General features: G+C 42.7%; 1 protein-coding gene across 1 annotated transcript; it reads left to right on the forward strand.

The window, feature by feature from the left end:
• The first annotated feature begins 16640 nt into the window (after positions 1–16640).
• On the forward strand, positions 16641–21831 carry LOC146763583 (uncharacterized). The gene has a single exon (XM_085567823.1). The coding sequence runs from the start codon at positions 16928–16930 to the stop codon at positions 18623–18625; it is 1698 nt and encodes a 565-aa protein (XP_085423949.1). The 5' UTR covers positions 16641–16927; the 3' UTR covers positions 18626–21831.
• Positions 21832–22122: the final 291 nt, after the last annotated feature.

A 22122-nucleotide genomic window follows, 5' to 3' on the forward strand; every position in this document is an offset into this window, starting at 1 on the left:
AATTATTAGGGACAGGCCATTAGCTATCATTTATAACCTTCTATATTCTCACATCTACCACCATTTCTTCCAAGGAAAATTGGGAAACTTTAATTGCAATTGGATTCCAATGTACTACCATGGTTTTAAGATTGGCTAATCCACCTGTAATGCAAGTTGCTCTGAAATAAATATTCCACCCTCCCTACTATCAGGTAGCAATGATCTCTTTGTAACTGACTTTTTAATTCTTGAAAGCTCTGAAAAGCAAGAGGAAAACTTGCTGCTCTGTGTTGCACTATAGACAGCACCACCCAGAACTTACAGAAGTGTCAGGCTCTGCTGTGACCACTGCTGAAGCCTCGCGGTCATGCTGCTCAATTTGCTTCTCTTTGGCTTCTTCTCCAGGAGCAGAGGGAGATGGGGCAGACACTGCTGTTGCCTCTGTCAGCTGTAGCAAGAGAGAACCATGAGGAATGAACCGTTACCTATCATTTATAAGAACATTTCTTCTCACATATAACACTAAATCTTCCAAGGAATATTCAGAAACTTTGATTGCAAATGGGATTCATTGTATTAAAATTGGCGGATCCATCTGTAATGCAAATTGCTCTGATGTAAATATTCCACACTGCCTACTATCAGGTAGAAATGATCTACTTGTGTAACTGATCTTTTAATCTTGAAAGCTCTGAAATGCAAAAGCAAAACTTGCAGTTCTGCCTTGCACTAAAGACAGCACCACACATGACTGGCACTTACTGGCTCAGAAGATTCAGGCTCTGGTGTAACCACTGATGGAGCCTCGTGGTCATACTGCTCAATTTGCTCTTCTTCATCTTCTCCAGGAGCAGAGGGAGCTGGGGCAGACACCGATGCTGGTTTTGTGCTCTGCGACAAGAGAGAAGCATGTGGGACAAGCCATTACCTATCACGTATAACCTCCTTCCTTCTCAAACCTACCTCCATATCGTCCAAGGACAAATCATAAAATTCCAGAGTAAAAGGATAGTAAAAGGATTCTAAGCCACACAGATCCAATTAAAACAGGCCAATTCAACAGAATTGCATATGGATATGTAGCTGATATTCCTCCCTGGCTGCCATCAGCAAGCAACGTTGTCTCTGCAATGTAGAGTTTTAGCTTTTGAAAGCTCTGAAATGGAAAAGAAAGAAAGAGACAGCTACGCCTTTGCTATTGCTGCTGCAGACATGGAAAACTACAACTGGATCTGAATCTCATCCAGTGCTGGAAAAGGGCAGGAAACGTTCTGCAGAAGCATCTTTGCTTTTTGGAAATGAGAAAATCAACAGGAATTTTCCTCTACTAAACCAGCAAAACAAAAATGCAACCAACAACAAGCAGGGAGTGTTACTGACACCAGCGTCTAAAGCACTGGGATGCAGTGAAAGCATGTTTGGCAGGGGAACAGCCCTGGTGGTGAGCACTGTCATGTATGGAACCATGGAAGTGTGCCTGAAGGTCCCTCAGGAGGTTCCCGTTGTCCAGTCTGAAACTCCCTCAGCACCTCCTCCTTGGCCTTGTGCTCCACAGCCTTCCCCAGCTCCCATGTCCTTCTCTGCACACGCTCCAGCCCCTCAAGGACTTTCTGCTTCACAGGGGCCCACAAGTGTTTACGCATATAAAAAGGTAAAAATCTTTCTAAAGTGTAAGATGGCTTTAGAATGTACACATAATTTTGAGAAATGTTGGAAAATTTTAAAATAATAAGCAAAATCAGGATCATAAAATCAGGATCTAAATCATTAAAGAAAACTTAAAAATTTATAAAGCTGAGACTGGGAGTTGCTATAGTAACAAACTACTAAGGAACCAAGCTGAGACTTCTTTGAGCAGAAAGATCAGAACTGTGTCTAGAAACCAAGACAGATTTCTCTCAGAGCTCAGTTGCTACAACAATAACCTGCCTAGTTCAGAACATGATGTCGCAACATCTGATTAGAAAAAAAATAGGGTTATATCTTTTGGAAAAAAAGAGATTTTAAGTTTTTAAATGAACAGATTTTAGCCATGCCAGTCTCTTATGGGAGGGATAATAGTAGGCCTTTGTATTAATCACTCTCACATTATAACTGTTGTTGTTTCACACAGAAAAAGAATTTTCTCAGCAGGAAGAGGTCAATTTGGATATTGACCAATTGAAGGTGGACACACCTCTGAGAACACAGAGGGGTTAAAAGCAGAATTCCCAGAAGAACTGGCTCTCTTTGGTTCCGGTCAGCGTGCAGTGCAGGACTCTGCCCTGCCCGGCCGTGGCTGGGTGGGGAGGGGAAGGTCCATGGCCTGGCTGAGGTGGGCTCAAGGGTGGAGGGACTGGAACTGGGCTGGCCCCTGCAGATGGAAGGGTGGAGAAATCTGGGATGTCTCCATTCCCCCCAGAGTCGAGTTTGAGAGAGAGAGAGAGAGAAAGAGACAGCGGTGGTTTTATCAGCATCAGCAGTACGCCGCAGGGAAGGAGAAGAGCGAGGGGGCCGCAAGGTGCCCAGCTGCCTGTGGGAGCCGGAGCCTGGGCATCGAGCCAGCCCTGGGAGTCGGGACTTTTAACCCTTCCTTGAGAAATGAAAGCTGCGTGAAATTTCACTCCTCCTCAATTTGAAAGAGAGGAAGTGAGACAGCTTGGACCCTGGGATGTTAGAAGGAGAAATTCTAGGTGGGAGGAGATGAGGAGTGTTTTTTTTGTCTGGACTTTTCCTTATTGGCCATAGACTGAACCGATTTTTCTCTTCCAAGAGAGACTGTATTTTAGGAGGATGCCAGTGAGCCAAGAGACCGGCTTCAGCTGGGAAAAGACAGAAGTGGAGCGAACAGAGAAGAGTTAGGGGGTTTGTGGTGGTGTCCCCTGTCCTCAAAGAAGGAGAAGAGAAGAAGATCTCTGTTCTTGGACCCTCGGCCCCAGGGGAAAATGGGGGGGGACTGTGGTCCCAAAAAATGAAAAACTGAACTGTTGTTTTTCCCCCTCCTGGCAGGCATCCTTGAAAGGAAAAATCCTAAAAGCACTCTGTCCATCTATGCATTGGTGGTGAGAGCACTGTGCATGGAAAGGAGAAGGGTCACCATGGCAAACTTCTTCTGCGGGCGGTGCCATGTGTGACATGGAAACACAGGATGTGGCAGTGTGTTTATTGGGGGGTCTGTGGCACAGAGGAGACTCCTGTCCCCCTTGATGGACTGAGTATCGATTATCTGCAGGGTGGAAACCTGATTGGGGTCCAGATTGTGTCTCACTGTGTTTTGTTGGAGTTGGGTGGTGGGAGGAAGAATACTTTGCAAGGTTTTAATTTTGGTTTTTTTTCTCTTTTTTTTCCCTTTTATAGTAGTAGCTTAATAAAGTTTTTTTCCTTGTTATTAAGCTTTGGCCTGCTTTGCTCTGTTCTCAATTGCATTACAGTATTCAATTGAGAGATTGTATTTTCATGGGGGCACTGGCATTGTGCCAGTGTCAAACCATGACAATAACATTAAAGAGTGAAATCAAACTTTGAAAGAAAGCAGAATTAACTCCCTTTATTTTAAATTATGTGTTAAAAATTATTTTGTTACTCTTATGAACTCATGCCAACTGATTGTCGCATTGTGGCAAGACTGATTTTAACTAATTCACAACTTCTGTTATGAGACCTCCAGCAGAAGATACTTATTAAGGTTTTAAGGGAAAAATATGTCAGTAGTACATATGAAAAATTTTCAGAAGCTAAATTGTCTAGCAAACTGCCATATGATAAACCAGACACAGAAACTTTTTTCCTAGGTCAGTGCTGACAGATATTAAACAAGCTGCAAGAAAAACTTTCATTTCTGTCAAATCAACAGGTACTCCTCTTAAAGCATATTCGACCATGACACAAAGAACAAATGAATCATATGGTACATTTTTAGAGAAGTTAACACAAGCTGTTGAAAGACAACGCCCTGATAAAGCAGCTCTTATATTCTTATATTCTCCAAAACCTAGCATTTGTAAATGCAAATGATGATTGCAAAAAAATTATTTCTACATTACCCAAACAGCCTCCAACTGTTACTCAAATGCTTTCAACTTACAGTAAAATTAGCACTCCACAGTATCTTGCTACAGTATAAGCTAATGCCTTTAGAGAGCAAATTACTGAATCTCATGATTCACTAAAGAACAAAGTTTAAAAAGCAGTTGAAGAACAAATAAGACCTTTTTTTAAAAAACTCTTGCTGCTGTTCAATGAAATTCTACTAAAAAGTCGTGCTTCAGATGTGAGAAGCCTAGTCATGTGATAAAGACTTACCCTGATCCAATAATAAAATCTGAATAATACATTCTGCTAGGCCTCAATATCAAAAAGGGAAACATTATGCAAGAAATTGTCATTCTAAATTTGATATAGATAGTAATCCCCTACCGTTAAACTCCAAGCAAAGCGCGACCCACCATGCGGTGAAACAAGCAATAGCAACCCAGAATCCAGGGAATTTTGCCCCCTTAGCCTTAACTAGGAGACCTCAAAGCCAAACACAAGATCTACCTTTACCACCAGTACCACAAGATGTTCCTTCTTATTACCTCCAAGGACAAAACTGGAGTTAGCAAACTCAAAATTAACATGGTTTTTAAAAAATTTCTGTTATGAATGTATACCTACAGGTCTGATTAAGAAATCACAACAAAGACAAAAATTTTTAATTATTATAAGTTAAGACAACAATACAAGTCTTAGACTATTAATTTTTCCAGTTATCATTTCAGTGAACTACAATGAAGAGCTATTAGTTTTAGCTCTTCCCCTCAAAGCCCCAACAGTAATTCAACCTAAGACACCTCTTGCTTTTACAATTGCTTTACCTATACACATACTCAAACAAAATGTATCTCAACAAAAGGCTTTGTTAACCAATCAAACGGTGTACCAAGGTGTTCCAGATGTGATTTCTACTCCAATGCTAGATGTCTTCTAAGTAGAACATACTTAGAAGTATGTTCTAAACCAACCAGAACTGACTTGTGGCCTAACTCATCGTGGTAGACCAATTTATGTTACAGGCATACCAGATACCATGCAAATGACTCTGTAATTTCTCTCGTGTTTTAGCCCAGTAGCTAACACTTAATATCACCTATGAGAACACTCACAAGGGTCAGAAGAACTACTGTTTGTTTACAAAGTGAATCCATGATTACTATTACAAGTCCTGAAAGGAAGACAGCTGCTGTACGTGCCTTTCTATCAAGAATTCCTAGAAACTGGCCTCTCGTCATCATCGCTATAAAAGACTGTTTCTTCAACATGCCACTTCATCCTGAAGATGCCCCAAGATTTGCCTGCTCAGTTCCAGTCATCAATCAAAGAAAGCCAATGCAAAGACATCACTAGAAATCTTTACCACAAGGGATGAAGACTTCTCTAACAATTTAACAATATTTTGTCACACAAGTACTGTGCCCAACTTGACAGAAGCATCCACAATCCACGATTCTACACTACATAGATGATCTACTCATTGCAGCACTGACACAGACAAAGATGAAACAAACTCGTGACAGTGCTGTCACTGAAATCCAAAAGACTGAACTAGAATTTCTACATCTAAGATACAAGAAATCCCACTCTAAAAATATCTAAGATAAAAGATAACAAAACAATTTCACCACAAAGATAGACCTCAAGTCAACATCAACACTTTGCAAGATTTACAGCAACTTTTAAGAGAAATTAACTAGATCAAACCTATTTTGAAAATTACCAACAACAAACTTGCTCCACTTTTTGATCTACTGAGAGAAAACTGTGACATTAAATCTCCCAAGGTTTTAACACCTGAAGCTCAACTCACCATAAACAGTCACAAAAACTTTCCAAAGAAGACAAGCCCATCATTATGCTCCCAAGAAACCTTTCTTCTTGACTGCTTTGAGACAGAAGCTACAACTTTATAGCCTCATTTTTCAATGAGCTCCATCTGAGAAAGATCCATTACTAATAGTAGAATAAGTTTTTCTTCCCTACAAGTCTCCAAAAACAATTTCTACAACCCTAGAGATAATAGCACAAATTGTAATTAAGGCCAAAGCAAGAATATTAACCTTAACAGGCAAAGGTTTTACAGTTCTATACGTACCTTTAAATAAAGATTATTTCGATTAGGCATGACAAAATTCAGATGATTTACAAAATGCATTCTTAAATTTTTCAAGTGTTTGTGCTATTCATTATCCAAGTCACAAATTATTACAACAAAATTGAGTTTCAAAAAAAAGCCCTTGCTAAGGAAGGACCTTTAAGTAATACAACGCTCTTCGTCAAGAAAAACACAAATCAGTAATTTAAATCAAACAACAAAAAATTAGAAATCAAATATTCAAATAGTCAAAAGTTCTCCTCAAGTAGTTAAACTAGCTGCTGTTGTTAAAGCTTTTCAGCTATTTTCAAAGCCTTTCAATTTAATTACACATTCTACCTCTGTTACTAATGTAGGTAAAAATATAGTTTTAAAAGATACTAGTAATAATAATTTATATTGCTAGCTTTCATATCTTCATAAAAATTTACAACACAGAACTAATCTATATTTTATTTCTCATATTAAAACTCATTCATCTTTACCAAGATGTTTAGCAAAAAGAAATACAAGAACAAAAAACTGACCATAGTTATCTCAAACACATTAGCAAACATTTTTGAGCACGCAAAATTGAGTCATACCTTTTCCATCAATATACACAAGCACTTGTACAGACGTTTCGTATCTCTAAATCCCAAGCTAAAGCTGTCATTAACAGTTACCCTGATTGTCAGCTTGTGCAAACCCCTGTTTCTACAAGAACTGTTCATCCACAAAATTTATAAAGTCTACAATTCTTTTAACAAAGAGTAACTCAGCAAAAAAGATATGAAAGAAAATCAGTTCACTTTATGTTTTCTAACTTTGCTTACTTTTTATCATGCAAATTTTCCTATACAACACCAAAACCAAATGTCTAAGTCACATTAACCAAAGCTACAAGATCAGATACCATATATGTATGTCTCACTCAAATCCAAAAAAGCCTTTTTAAACCTGTTTAGTGTACCACTAAAAATTAGGCAATACCTATATAACATGATCCTTTAACAAAAAAGTGATTTAACAAAAAACTAAGTGAAATTACTAATAGAAACAATCACACAGGGGATTAAAGCCTCTAGACCAAACAACTCCTCAAAACAAGTTCAGAACCCCAAGAATTATAGATCCTTAGTTCATTAACTATACATTTCTGTGTCACATTTTCAAGAAACAATTAGAAATAAAATAATTCTCCAAAATACAATGTTATTCACTCTTACTATGAATATAAAAATTTAAGGTTTTAGTGCAATTACTCATACACTGTAGATAAAAATCTAAAGTGAACAAATATCCACAGAAATTACCAAAATGTTATTAGTTCATTTGTAGAAATAAAACATAGCAAAACATTCCATCATACCCTAAAGACAAACCATGTAACATTAGCACACTCACTGTAATAACACCTAGTACTAAAACAGTTTCAAAAAAGACAAAAGACAAAAGATCTATTCATATGTACCCAAAAAATTACAACAGTAATTTCAGTCTGTTAAAAAAAAACACAAAATATTTCAACAAGCTTTTTACCTACAATTGCTTCAGAAACAACATTAAGACAAATAGACAAGATTAAATATTAACTAAACAAACAAATACCACATCCAGTGCGCTCAGTAACATGCAGACTGATGTCAGCAGTGTCCAACAAACTCCAAAATCAAACGATTGATTTTCTTTTGTAAGAGATAAACAGAGTTGTAAAGATTTCAAAAGAATGTGCTACATAAATTTGTCTAATCATTCGAAATCCATTCACAAAAACATACAAAAACTGAAAAACTTTACAATCTACAATTAAAAATAAAGAAACATAGTTAAACAATTTATTCAGTAAGTAGAGCTTAACTCCTTAATCAAAACAACTTTACAAGTTAAGTAAAATCTTGTAATTAGAATATTAATATTCATATTAATACCGTATACACTTCAATATTCACAACAAATTACAAACTCATAAAAAAAATTTTTATTGTCCAAAAGAAAAATACAGAGGAAAAATATTACAAATAATTCACAAAACCTCACCAAAAACAATTAAAATCAGTCACATATTTAACCTTTAAATTGAGACCTTAAAAAAGTCACAATTTATCAGAACCTAATGCAGATACTAAACCTAACTTTACCCATCATTAAGAATGGTTTAACTTAGAATTATAGAGCTTAAAACAAACAAAAACAAAAGTACCTTCATATAAAAAGTTTATAACTTTTTTCCTACATGAATAAATACATGCAGAAGTAAAGCTATGTAACACAAAGTAATAAATAAGTGATGAGTCAAAAATAGTTTATTTTAAAAGAGAGGGGGAATTGTAGGAATATATAAAAGGTAAAAAAACTTTAGGAAGTTCAAAAAGGCCCCAGAAAGTAGACATAAAGCTGAAAAAGGCTGGGAAATTTCAAAACCTTCTCATGGGAAGCTAGGAAAATACATTTATATTTATCATAAGGAGCAAGAAAGAACAAGAACTTAGTGATAGTTTGAGATGTCAAAAGTCCTAGATATATGCTTTGCAAAAATAGAAAAAGTTTCAATCTTATATAATGAATTACTGTATATCGTTTGAGGTTCATAGAAGTCCTTCTGTTAATGTTAAACCCACATGGGTCCTGTTCTTATTTGTTAGGGTATAATGACTCTGCACCTTTTCTTTTATGCTATTGGTTCAAAGAATATGTAGAAAAAGGCTTTGCAGAAAATGCCATCTTGCCTTTGATCTAGATTTGCATGGATGTTCATTTCTCTGTGTCTCTGGCCTTTTGCTTGTATGATACAGACATAATAAATGCCAAGTCTGCAACCAGTCCGGGTCCCATCCTGTTTTGTGAGACGCAGAGCGACCGGGCAGAAAGTGGACACAGCACTCCCAGCTCTGGCCGCAGCGCTGCCCAGCCCAGGGGGACCGTCACTGCCCTGCTCCTGCTGCCCCACTGCTGCTGACACAGGCCACCATGCCCTCGGCCTTCTTGGCTACCTGGCCAGGCGCTGGCCCACCTTCAGCTGCTCTTGACCGGCACCCCGGGGTCCTTCGGCCCACACAGCTGCCCAGCCACAAAATTGCCCATTTGACTGCAAATACCGCATTAAATTGTCCTTCTAATTCTACAACCACATCTTCTAAGGAAGTATCATGAAGTTTGATAGGGATAGAATCTAAGTTGCTGTGACTTCATTAAAATGGGCTTATTCAACTCTGCAGGAAGTTGATCTCTCTTAAGTATTCATCCCTGTCTGGTGTCATCAAGCAATGTTCTCTCTGCAAAACTGAGTTTGTAGGTCTTCAAGGCTCTGAGTTGGAAATTAGGAAATATCCAGCTATGCCTTTGTATTTGTTGTGGAATGCCTGAAAATGGATTTTCTTTCAGCCTGCGTGGCTGGCCCTCTACAGCCTACTGGTTCCGGCTAAGCACACAGCTTACTCTACAATTGCTAAACAGCACAAACATGAAATGTTCCTTTCTCACTCACCTTAGGAACAGCACCGCTGAATGCATGCTTCAGGTGACCTGTAGTGGGCAAGGGAAAATGAACCAGACTCTGTGAGAAAATTGCCTGGGCTGGTGAAACCCACAGAACAAGCACCACGAACTGAGAGTTTTCCCTTTCACAACATCCCTCCAGCAGACACATTTCATTCACGCAACCAGCAAGAGATCCGGATAATATTCTTGGGTGTGCCTACCCTTTGGCCTGTTCAGCCATTAAATGAATACAAACATGATGAAGAAAATGCAAATTGTTCTCTAACACTCAGTGCTCCTGTTCTACCAAACACATAACACCTCTTTTTAAAATCCTTCCGGTACCTTTTTTTTTAAATCAGATGCATGCACAACTTCCCATTAGCTTGCTGGAAACAGTTGCCCAGAAAAGCTTCCCCAAAATTCCACTATGATGTGGCAGCTCTATTATGACACAACACAGCAGCAGCTCCAGGGTCCAGGAGCAGACACTCCCTGCTTTGGAATTTGCTCTTCCTTGCAAAGGAAATCACTATTTAACACTCAGTCAAGGGTCAAGTTAGACAGTCAAATCCTTTCATGACAAATTGTAGAAAGAAAGAAGCTTTCCCTGAATTCTGGGAACAACTGCAGAGTTGTTAGAAGGCCTTCCAAGAAGGTCTCCAGTTTACATTTTCAAAGCTGTCTTGCTTGTCACAGCAAACTGAGGAAATGACAGACTCCGCTGCCTCAGACTCTCCCGTGGAGGAAACAGAACCCTGCAGGTCCCCTTGCAAATGCTGCCCCTGTGGCTGCAGAAATCCCCTTGTAGCTGAACTCCTTGACAGGAGCTTTACCAAACCAGTGGCACCCTAGTGCTCTTTCTGTTTCAAAACAACTCAGGCACTAAGAAAGAGCAGGAAGACATACAAAAGCCAGGTTCGGGTACACCCAGGGAAAACCTCTACTTACGTGCCAGGTTAGTGAGGTAATAGCCAGAATAACAAACGCCATAAACTGCAATAGCTGCAGCAGCAACTTTCTCAATCATTGTAAAATCAAGGCTCTTGCCAGTGGGCAGCTCCCACTGACAAAAGCCTCAAACAGGAGGATGCGCCTGCCCTGAGCGAGCCCTAGGGCTGCTCTGACACTGAGGCCTTCCGTGCACCAAGACAACCTTCTGCTGTCACCATGACCACATGGCAACCATGCCCTGACATCACAATGCAAGCACTCTATATTGGTCTGTGAATTCAGGCAGAGCAATAACCAACCTTCCGTACAGCAAATGCAAAATAGCTGGGGAAGGTCTCCTCTGTCAGAAAGCAGCACAAATTCCCCTTGTGGGCCAAACCCTGTCGTTCAAGGGATCCAAGAGTAACTCCAGGAGTGCACCAAGCATCTACAGCCTGTGCCCCAACTGAGCACTCAGATGGGAACCAAGCTAAGGAAACCAGACCAAGAAAATGGCCCAAATCATTGCACTTCTGAGAAACAACCCTCACTTTTAAAAATTTAAAGGTTTATTAAATCTTAACAAAGGACTGAATAAGGAAAACTTGCAGCACTGGGACTGTCTGTGACCATTACATAGAACAGCTCAGCTATAAAATGGATGCTCTGCCTTTTATACCCTTGATCCCGCCAAAGTTTTGTCAAAGTTTTGCCATCCACTGCTGGAGATTCCTTTCTTACATCTTTGCCGTGCTCCTGCCCCAGATCCCTTGTCTCTCTAGCCCCGGCTAGCTCTTCCTGGGGCGAGAGTGGGCAGTGGAGGCACCCCCCGCTGCTCCCAGATGGGGTTTAGAGGGTGCCTTCGTGGGTCCCTGGGTGGCGCAGGCAAGCCTCGTCGCAGTAAAAGAAAGGCGGATCCAGCTGGGGGCTAAGTCCACTTTATTCAGGCCAACGGGCCAAACGTGCAGGAACAGTGCCAGCCAACTGGAACCCCGAGAGGGGTCTGACACTGGGTTATAAGCCTTTGGGGAGGGGTAAACCTTTAGGGAGGGATATTGGTGAGCCAATGAGGAGAGGGGAAGAGAGTGGCTCCGGGATGGGGTGATCTGACCTGGTCCAATGGGGGAAGGATATGGGAGGGGCCCCAGGCCCTCGTCCAATCACTCGGTGCCCTGAGCAGAAGCTTCTAGATGGAGGGGAAGGAACACCGAGTGACAGACAAGGCACCTGGGAGGAGACAGGGGAATGACTTTACACTTTCCAGGATGATGGACAGATACTGGAAAGGCGGGAAGGGAGGACCAGGATGGAAAACAGGGAACAAACCAAGTGGTAATAGGGGTGTACAGGGACAAACCAATGGATGATACAGAAATATTAAAACATATAAATCACACAACTCCACACATCTTGACTGGAGGTCAGGTGTTGTTATGCCACACCTCCTGGTCACAAGCCGGCCCTCCCCAAAAGCCCTGACTACCAAGACCATTGCAAGGGAGAGGGGAAATAGGACTATGGGAGGATATATTACAATAACATCACTATAAATTTTTACATCCACATAATATCTACCTCCTAATTGTGAGAGCCAACTATTACATGACTCATCTATAACATACACAACCAGGAGAGAAGGCACTGTTGGCATAACAGCTGAAACAATTCCTAACAAATCTCCCACATATTTGCATGTTTATTGGATATGCCCAGGGCTCCTGAGGACGTACATCTCTGACTTTATTCCCCTTTGGAAGCAGTCAAACTGGCAGTGTCTGCCCACCAGCAGCAGCTGCTCCAAGCTGGGAACACGCCTGGTGGTGCTGATTTCCAGAGGCTTCTGTGTCCCAGGAGAAGATAAGGAAGGAGCAGATTGAAAGGTGCTGGCGCTGCTGCTGCTCTGTGCCAGAGAGCCCCGGCTGGGCAGGGCACGGCGCTGCAGGCTCTTTCTCCTGCCAGAGCTGGGCACACCTGGGAACAAGGCATGGCAACTTGTGGGGACACCAAGGGCTTTGTGGGGGCTGCATTGCTCGGCACACACCCAGGCCATCTGTGGCACAGAGTTCTGGCGCATAAAAAGATAAAGCAGAGGGAAATAGCTGGGAAACCTGCTCACAGAAGTTGCCAAAATGAAAGTTACAGAGCAGGGTCTGATCCCTGCTGCCAGCTCAGGCTTGGAAAGGAGGCATTCATTTATTTCAGTACTCGGTGCATAGGGAATCACTCCACTAACACCTGCACACCCAGCAATTTCACTTACTAGTTTGTATCCATGGAACTAAGACATATTCAATACTTTGCTGAAATTCACAGGCTAAACATTACTCCAAAGTATTTGACATATGTAAATAATTGCTCAGAATTTATTGACATCAGAGTAGGAGTAGGAGTATCCTGTAGGTCCCTGGTGGTCGTTGCCACAGGTTCAAGAGGAGACCCATGCACAAAATAATCTAAAATACAACTGGACTTCCAAAGCAAATTTATTCCATTAGTTGCAGTAGCAAATAATACCAACCCCTGGATTGCCAAAAAGGTGCTCGGCGACAGGGGCAGGTAGGCAGTGCACTTCCAGGACATGCCCTTGATCAAAAGGTGTGCATCTCATCCTTCTCATCCCTCCAGCCCAGAACCAGGTCTTATATCTCCTGCTCAGGAGTGCAATTTTCCCCGTTACAGCACCAGCTCACACATGGCTGGCATATGAGATGAGGCTATGATGGCTCCTGATACCGAGGCCATGCCAACAACAGCTCCATTATGCATTGCTCCCCTTTCAAACCGATTGACCAATTCATTGTCTCTCTGTCAAGGGTCCTGTTCCCACCCATTAAACAATTCGCTTTTCTTCATTGTCTTGTCAACCTGCTCAAACATGGATCAAATATGGCAGGACCTGGGACATGACTCTGGTTCCTGACACAATCATTTGGGAAATATTCCATTCCTCAAATTGTCCTTTGCTGGTCAAGAGCCTCCTAAAAACACTTCTTCCCTTTGAATGCATTCCAGCTACCTTCTGAGCAGGACCACTCTCTTTATTCTCAAGGCTAAAATAGCACTTGCACACATTAGGCACTGCAATGGGGCAATACAGGGTTCAGCACTGCCTGTTGAAGCTAAAGGAATTCACAAGCTTAAGCCCTATTGAATACACTTAACACTTCTCCTTGCTGTTCTGGGAATCAAACACAAGCATTTCATCAATACCCCCTTCAAGTGCTCTTGCTGAGTGAAGCCACATTGCTGTGTCAATACAGCAGCCGGGACTCAGTTTTTGCATGCAGGGAAAGCCAATTCTTTATTCACACAAGTTATTTTTATACCGTTTTCACAGACCTCATGTTCAACTCCAATTGACTGGTTGTTTTCTTGCCACATAATTCACTGCTTAAGTGGTTTTGTGTGAATTTACTAAGACTCTCTGTTTTATGCAGGTGTTTACATTTTTCCTTTGTGGACTCTCATATGACAAACTTCCTGATTATTACAGATGCAAACAGTTTTCTTCCCACAAGACCTTGTGCTGACTGCAGTCATTCTTATGATTTTTCACATGGGAAGTTAGCTAGCTGCACGTAGAAGACACAACAGGCCAGCGGCTCATTTTTAGCACAGCAAGGCCTGATTTTGTAAGGCCTTTCTTTGACAATACCCCTACCTGTGTGCAACACATTGTGACTTTCTTTCAGAAATTAAGGAAGAAAACACAGATTGCCTACTGCAATTTTTATGCTCTCTTCCAACCAGTTCACGACACAAGCAAAAGCCTCAGGCGCATCCCCGAGTCCCTCTCTCCCAGCAGCTCCGAGCTGCGGCGTGGCACAGTGCTTGCTGTGTGCCAGGGAGCACAAAGCAGGCTGGCTTGCCGGCCCTGAATATTTCTGCAGAGCACTCTGCAGCTCCCAGCTTTGCCATGGCTCAGTGCAGAGCTGCGGGATTGCAGGCTGTCTTGGTTTGACAAGTCAGGAGTCTGTGAAAGTGGGCATAGCCTCCTGTGCAAGGAGAAGGCAAACCCCCCTCCCTCCGAATTACCAGGATCTTTAAATTAAAAGGCTCTCAGGCAAAGATATGGGAATGGGAGTAACAATTCTTTACTAGGAGAAAACTAGATAACAATTTAAAAAGGCAAATGCAATTGGTACAAACAAAAACTAGTGATAATGTCCACAACCTGAGGAGTCGGGGTGTTGGTAGTAGTCCGGTGGAAATGATAGCTGCTCCTCTTGCAGTGGCTGATGAATTGCAGCTGCAGTGGTGATCTTTAGAAGGGTATAGTTTTCCTCTGAAGATCTGGTGGCAGTGGGGCCAGTCTTCCTCTGCGCCAGGGTTGCCTCCGAGGTCTGCTGCCGTCGCCTCACCGCGCTCCGGCTGCTTCGCTGCGAGTGTTGCCGAAGGAGCTGCTTCTCTGGAAATCCCCTAAAGAGAGAGCTGCTCTGTCCCGAAAAAGGTACCCCCTTATACCATAAAGGAGTGCTTGGCCTCCTCCTCTGGGTAAAACCTCTCACAATGGGATGGTGTTACATTTACCAGCCCTGCAGTGAGTCAGTCAATAGTGTATAAACAAACCATTGCCTCTACGGGGCAAACCATTGTCTTTGGGAGAGATAACAAACCTGCCCCAACCTCCAACAGATGGCAAATAGAATACAAGCTTATCTCACAACCCAGGACATTATCCACCCCTTATTCTATTTCCATCTGCACACCATGAAATCTTACACCCAGTTCTCACTTAAGATCAAGTTTCCCTGTGGTACACAGCGGGTCTCCCCATCTTTCTGCATTACCCACCAAGTGTAACCAGGTCCTTGAGCAAAGACAATCCCACAAATGGGTTGGTCTTGCCTGAGGTGGGATTAATCCAAACAGTTTTCCCTAAAATACGTTTCATATGTACTACAGGGACCTTATCTCCATCTACTGTGTGTAAGGGTTCTGACTGGGAAGGGCCAGCTTGACTGACAGACCCTCGGGTGTTGACCATCCAGGTTGCTTTTGCCAGGTTAATTTCCCAGTTTCTAAATGTTCCCCCAACAAGTGCCTTTAGGGTAGTCTTAAGGAGTCCATTGCACCGTTCAACTTTGCCGGCAGCTGGAGCATGATAGGGAAATATGATATATCCATTCGAGACCATGTTCTCTGGCCCAGGTATTGATGAGGCTGTTCTTGAAATGGGTGTCGTTGTCAGACTCAATTCTCTCAGGGGTGCCGTGTCTCCACAGGACTTGCTTTTCCAAGCCTAAGATGATGTTCTGGGCAGTTGCATGAGGTACAGGGAAAGTCTCCAGCCATCCAGTGGTGGCTTCCACCATGGTCAGCACGTAGCGCTTGCCTTGGCGTGTCTGGGGCAGTGTGATATAGTCAATCTGCCAGGCCTCCCCATACTTGTACTTGGACCACCGCCCACCATACCATAGGGGCTTCACTCTCTTGGCCTGTTTGATGGCAGCACACGTCTCACAGTCATGGATAACCTGGGAAACACTGTCCATGGTTAGATCCACCCCTCGGTCTCGTGCCCACTTGTAGGTGGCATCTCTGCCCTGATGACCTGAGGCATCATGAGCCCATCGAGCCAGGAACAACTCCTCGTTATGGTGCCAATCTAAGTCTATCTTTGACACCTCTATTTTTGCTGCCTGATCTACCTGCTCATTGTTTCAGTGCTCCTCATTAGCCCGACTTTTGGGGACATGGGCATCTACAAGACGGACTTTCACCGTTAGCTTTTCCATTCGAGATGCAATGTCTTTCCATATATCAGCAGCCCAGATTGGCTTTCCTCTACGTTGCCAGTTGGCCTTCCTCCACCTTCCCAGCCAGCCCCACAGAGCATTGGCTACCATCCACGAATCAGTATAAAGGTAGAGCTTTGGCCACTTATGGAGAGTTTTGTGGAAGAATGGCTTCGTGAGAAAGGACATGACTACGTGCAGTTAGTGAAGCAGTAGCTGAAAATTGCACAGTGCAGCAATAGCAGATGTAGCAATAATATCTTATGTCCTTGGCTAAGCTGGTTCTCAACAGTAGAATGTTCAGCAAAAAGATAAATGTAAGGGAAAACAAAGCAAGCTTAGAAAGCTCCAAAGGCGGGGTTGACCTGTTTTCCATACACCAATGATGAGCTTAAATTTTGCAATATGCATGAGCTTCATTATAATGGGTATAACTATACATGTGTGCTTGAAATAAACTGAGACTTGTTGACATTATAGAATGGACTTGTCTCCCGTCATTTTTTCCACAAAATGGTGACCCGATCGACGTGATAGGTGCCACGGTGGAGTGACGAAAAAGGGTTCGGGTCCTGATGCAGCCAGGACGGCAAAAGTGCTGAATTGAAATAGAGTGCACCGTGCCCCAGGTGACTGCAGAGGCAAGCCTGGCCGATACGTGCTGCCGACGACCTTGGAGGGCTGCAACAGCGCTGACAATATAGGTATGGAGAGGCAAGCAGCATATGATTTATTTACTGCATTCTTGCAGAAAAGGCAGATTAAAGGCATTGATTTGCAAAAAGATCTGCCAGGGTTATTAACATATGGGTATTCTAAGGGGTTCTTTGTAAATCCTCATACAGTACATGAGTTGTCTGAGTGGCGTAAGTTTGGGGATAAACTATGGGAGGAAGTTTTAGATGATGATAAGACAGCTAAAAAGTTGGGAAAGTGGTGGAAGGTAGTTCACAATGAATTATTACAACATCAGGCAGAAAAGAAAGCTGCCGAGCAGAGAACTTCAGCACTAGAGAAAAATAGAGGTTTTAGCGGGGAGGATTGGTTGCCTGGTGTTTCCATGCCACCTGCTGTGTCTACAGTGGAGCTACCTCCCTTGCGACCTGTGCCTGAGGATACGGAAACAGAGTCACGTTGTGAGCCCACGGCTCCTCCAGCCCCCTCAGAACAGAAATCGACAGTTCGTCAAAGTTTGTCTGCCAGTAAGCCGACCCCTAGGGCAGAGTCTGACCTAACGGAGGCTCTGGCCAGGGAACGGAGGGAAGTTTGGGCGACTTTGGCAAGAGAGGAGCTGGACAAAGGAGATGGGCAGGCTTTGGAACTAGCAACAGAACTGGCTTGTCCTGTAATTTTTCAGCAGCAGGCAGGCGGGGGGTTAACAGCTCAGATTACACCGTTAGATTGGAAGTTGTTGTCACAGTTGCGAGCTACAGTGAGTCAATTTGGAGTTACTAGTGAACCGGCTAGGCAGATATTGGATTATGTTTGGAGTACTAATATATTGCTACCAGGAGATTGTAGAAGTCTTGCTAAGCTTATTTTCTCGCCACATCAGAGGCTTTTGTTTGGTGCACACTGGCAGGCAGAGGTTAATGAAGCTGTAGCTATACAAAGACAGCCTGGAGATCCTCTTCATGGAGTAACTATGGATGAATTGATGGGCTTAGGACCATATTTTCGCACTGAGGCACAAGCTATGCTAGGACCTGAGAAGTGTCGAGAGGCAATGCGACTAGCTCGAAGGGCTATAGATAAGGTGAAAGACCCGGGAGGTTTGCCAGCGTATATGGGAATTAAACAAGGAAGGGATGAGACTTTTGGAGCATTTATTGATAAGGCAGCGGCAGCAATAGAGAGAGCTGGAGTGCCTGAGTTTATGCGTGGATCATTATTGAAGCAGTGTGCTTTGCAAAATTGTAATGCTTCTACAAGAAGTGTGTTAAACACATTAGGAGCTAATTGGACTATAGAAGATGCATTAGAGAGGATGGCTACTATACCAACAGGGCAGCAGGCATTTTTAGTTGAGGCTATTAAAGAGCTGGGGGAGGGATTAAAAGAGCAGGCAAAAGCTTCACAGACACAAGTGTTAGCTGCTCTTGCACCCCTCCAAGCGTCAGTAGCAACCCAGGGAAATGTTTACGGCAGCCGTATGAGATGTTTCCGATGTGGAGGGACAGGACACGTTCGGCGAGAATGCTCTGCTGCTGGAATATGGTGTCCTAAATGCAAATCGGATATTCATAACATTGCTGCCTGTAAGAGGAGACCGGGAAACGCCCGAAACAGCACGAACAAGAGCAGCCGCGCTCCGACACAAATAGCTGCTCCAGCCTTTCCAACAGCGACACCTTGCATCCAGCCACAAGAGGGAGCCTCGGGATGGACTTGGCAGCCGCAGTAGAAGTGACTTTAATGACACCACAGCCGCAGAAGGTCCCCACTGGAGTTAATGGACCTGTTATAATCGAGGGCAGGACGATGGGAGCTTTGTTATTGGGAAGATCATCGGCCTCTATGCTTGGATTATTTGTGCTGCCTGGTGTCATTGATGCAGACTATACTGGTGAAATCATGATTATGGTTCATACTCCATTTCCTCCTATTCGGATTAATAAAGGACAAAGGATTGCTCAATTGGTTCCTCTAGAGCAAGTTACTAAGGCTGTATCCTCACGGAAAAGCCGTGGAGGAGATGGATTTGGATCTACAGGAGGTTTGACTCTATTAACTTTGGATCTGAATGACAGACCAAGAAAAGAGGTTTTGTTGGAGTATAAGGGACAAAAATGCATGCTTACAGGTTTGCTGGACACGGGTGCTGATTCAAGTATTATTGCACCACAGTGTTGGCCTGCACATTGGCCTTTACAGCCAGCTGCTACAGCAGTAACAGGAGTTGGAGGTTTAACTCTTGCAAGTCGCTCGCCACCTCTTACTGTCTCAATAGATGGTAAAGTCATAAAGGCAATATTTTCTGTTGTTCAGTTACCACCTACGGTGCAATGCCTAATTGGGCGAGACATTTTGACACAGTTAGGGGTTGTCCTGACAAATAAGCACCCTTTGGGATAATAGCCATTGCTTGGACTTTCCCGATTCCCATAATTTGGAAAAGTGATGAGCCTATATGGGTAAAGCAATGGCCTTTAAAAAGGGAAAGTCTGCAACGTGCTCATGCCTTGGTCACTGAACAATATCAACAAGGGCATCTGAAATTATCTACAAGTCCTTGGAATACCCCTATCTTTGTGATAAAGAAAAAGTCAGGAAAATATCGCTTGCTACATGACTTGCGGGAGGTTAATAAACAGATGGAGCCAATGGGTGCACTACAGCCAGGTCTGCCTAATCCAGCAATGTTACCTGAAGGATGGCCTCTATTGATAATAGATCTCAAAGATTGCTTTTTCACAATAGCTTTGCATGACAGGGATACAAAGCGTTTTGCATTTACTTTGCCAGCTCTGAACAGAGAAGGTCCAGATCAAAGATTTGAATGGACGGTTTTGCCTCAGGGTATGCGTAACAGCCCTACTTTATGTCAACTTTACGTAGATTCTGCATTACAACCATTGAGGCAACAGTGGCCACAAGCTATCATTTATCACTATATGGATGATATTTTGATTGCTCAGCCTAAGTCATTTACAAGTCAACAGGTTAAACGTACAAAACTTGCTGGGACGTTTTAAGCTTGTTGTGGCCCCAGAGAAAATACAGTTAACTTCTCCTTGGAAATATTTGGGATGGACATTGTCTCAAAGTTTGGTAACACCTCAGAAATTAGAACTGAAAACACAGATTGTTACTTTAAATGATGCTCAGAAATTACTAGGTGATTTACAATGGCTTAAACCTATAGTGGGCCTTCCAAATGAGCTGTTGGATTCTCTTAGACCCTTATTGAAGGGCACAGACCCATCAGCACCAGTGACCCTTAATCCTCAGCAGAAAAGAACTCTTCAGCAAATTACAGACTGTGTGGTTCAGGGTCGTGTACATCGGCGAATACTGGGAATCCCGCTTAATCTCACTATATGGTGTGGTGAAAAACATTTGCTGGGAGCTTTAACACAGCTAGAAACAAAAACGGGGGAGATAAGGGTGTTGGAATGGCTATCCCCTCCACTTCAGCAAACAAAAACTTTAATTCAAAAAATTGAACTGTTAGCAGCTTTGATAAAACGGGGTCGTGAGAGAATTTTGCAGGTTGATGGGCGAGAGCCTGAACTAATACAGATTCCTATGAAAAAGGACTCTTTACAATGGTATTTGGTCAATAGTGAAGAATTGCAAGAAGCTCTGCTAGGAATAGGAGGTGCTGTCATAACTGAAAGTATTAAAAATCCTCCATTACAGTGGATTGGAAAATTGAGTTGGATGGTTCGGCCACAGCGAGAAAAGGAGCCGATTCCTGGTGCAATAACGGCATACACAGATGCAGGGAAGAGGTCAAGAACAGCAGCAATTACATGGCAGGAGCAGGGAGTCTGGAATCATGAAATTCTTACTGCAAATGACTCAGATACCCTTCAGACCTTGGAGTTAGCAGCTGTGGTATGGGCTCTAACAGTCCTGAAGGGGCCTTTGAATATTGTTACAGATTCCTTGTATGTAGTTGGTGTTGTGGAAAGAATAGAAGATGCTGCTATCAAGGAAGTACGAAATCAGAGACTATTTGAACTGTTCATACAACTTCAAAAAGCAGTAAAAATCCGAGAACATCCTTATGCTATCATTCATATAAGAAGTCACAAATGGGAAATTGGTTTAGGAGAGGGTAATGCTCGGGCAGATAAGCTCGTCACAGTGACTCAAACTTCTCCTTTATCAGGGCAAATGCTTGCTAGGGAGGCACATTCTATGTTTCATCAGAACGCAAAAGGGTTACAACGGGAGTTTGGAATATCCCATGCAGATGCCACTGCTATAGTGAGAGCTTGTCCTACCTGTAGTCATCATAATGGGGGTCATGGCATGGGATGGGGAGTTAACCCACGAGGTCTTTCATCTAATGAACTCTGGCAGATGGATGTTACTCATGTAAATAGTTTTGGTCGCTTGAAATATGTTCATGTCACTATAGATACATATAGTAAATACATCTGGGCAACAGCTCAAGCTGGAGAAAAAGCATTACATGTTATAAGGCATTTGTGTAGTTGTTTTGCAGTAATGGGAGTGCCAAAGCAGATTAAGACAGACAATGGTCCTGCATACATTGGTGGCAGGGTGAATAGATTTTTAAAATCATGGGGAATTAAGCACATTACAGGAATAGCACATTCTCCCACTGAACAAGCAATTGTAGAAAGGGCAAATGGAACTTTGAAGAGATATCTGGAAAAACATAGAGAGATTGGAGATGTTCAGGAAAGATTAATGAAAGTGCTTTTTGTTCTTAATCATTTGTGTGTATTTGGGGATTCAGAGGCACCACCTGCAATGGTACATTATGGACAAAAAGAAATAAACAAAAAGGGCAAAGAAGTATGGGTCAGGTATAGGGACCCTAAAACAGGTATTTGGCAGAACCCAGCAAAGGTCCTATATTGGGGAAGGGGATATCTTTGTGTTTCCACCCCTACAGGTTCACTCTGGGTGCCAGTAAAGTGGACTAAACCAGCTCTGGATGAGTCGTCTCTTAGCTCGCCTGACGGATCAGGACCAGAGGAGAATTGAAGAAAAGCTGATTCGCACAGTGGGACCTATTCTTCAAGAGATAAGAGGACTTTCCCCAGTGACTGATCAATTTTTGCCTTCAGAGTTAACTTTTACAGCAATTGTTACAGCTATTGAGGCTTTGCAAACTGTTCATATTCCAGGACCAAAGAATCCTGAGTGTCTTAGTTGTGGGAATTTTAATTGTAACAGTTGGATTGCTTTTGTTTGTGGGGG

The sequence above is a fragment of the Lonchura striata genome, chromosome Z (assembly GCF_050655825.1).
Source record: "Lonchura striata isolate lonStrDom1 chromosome Z, ASM5065582v1, whole genome shotgun sequence".
Lineage (NCBI taxonomy): Eukaryota > Metazoa > Chordata > Aves > Passeriformes > Estrildidae > Lonchura > Lonchura striata.

Bases quoted from the DNA above. Each gene is read 5' to 3' on its own strand.
- LOC146763583 (XM_085567823.1), top strand. From the start codon at position 16,928: ATGGAGAGGCAAGCAGCATATGATTTATTTACTGCATTCTTGCAGAAA.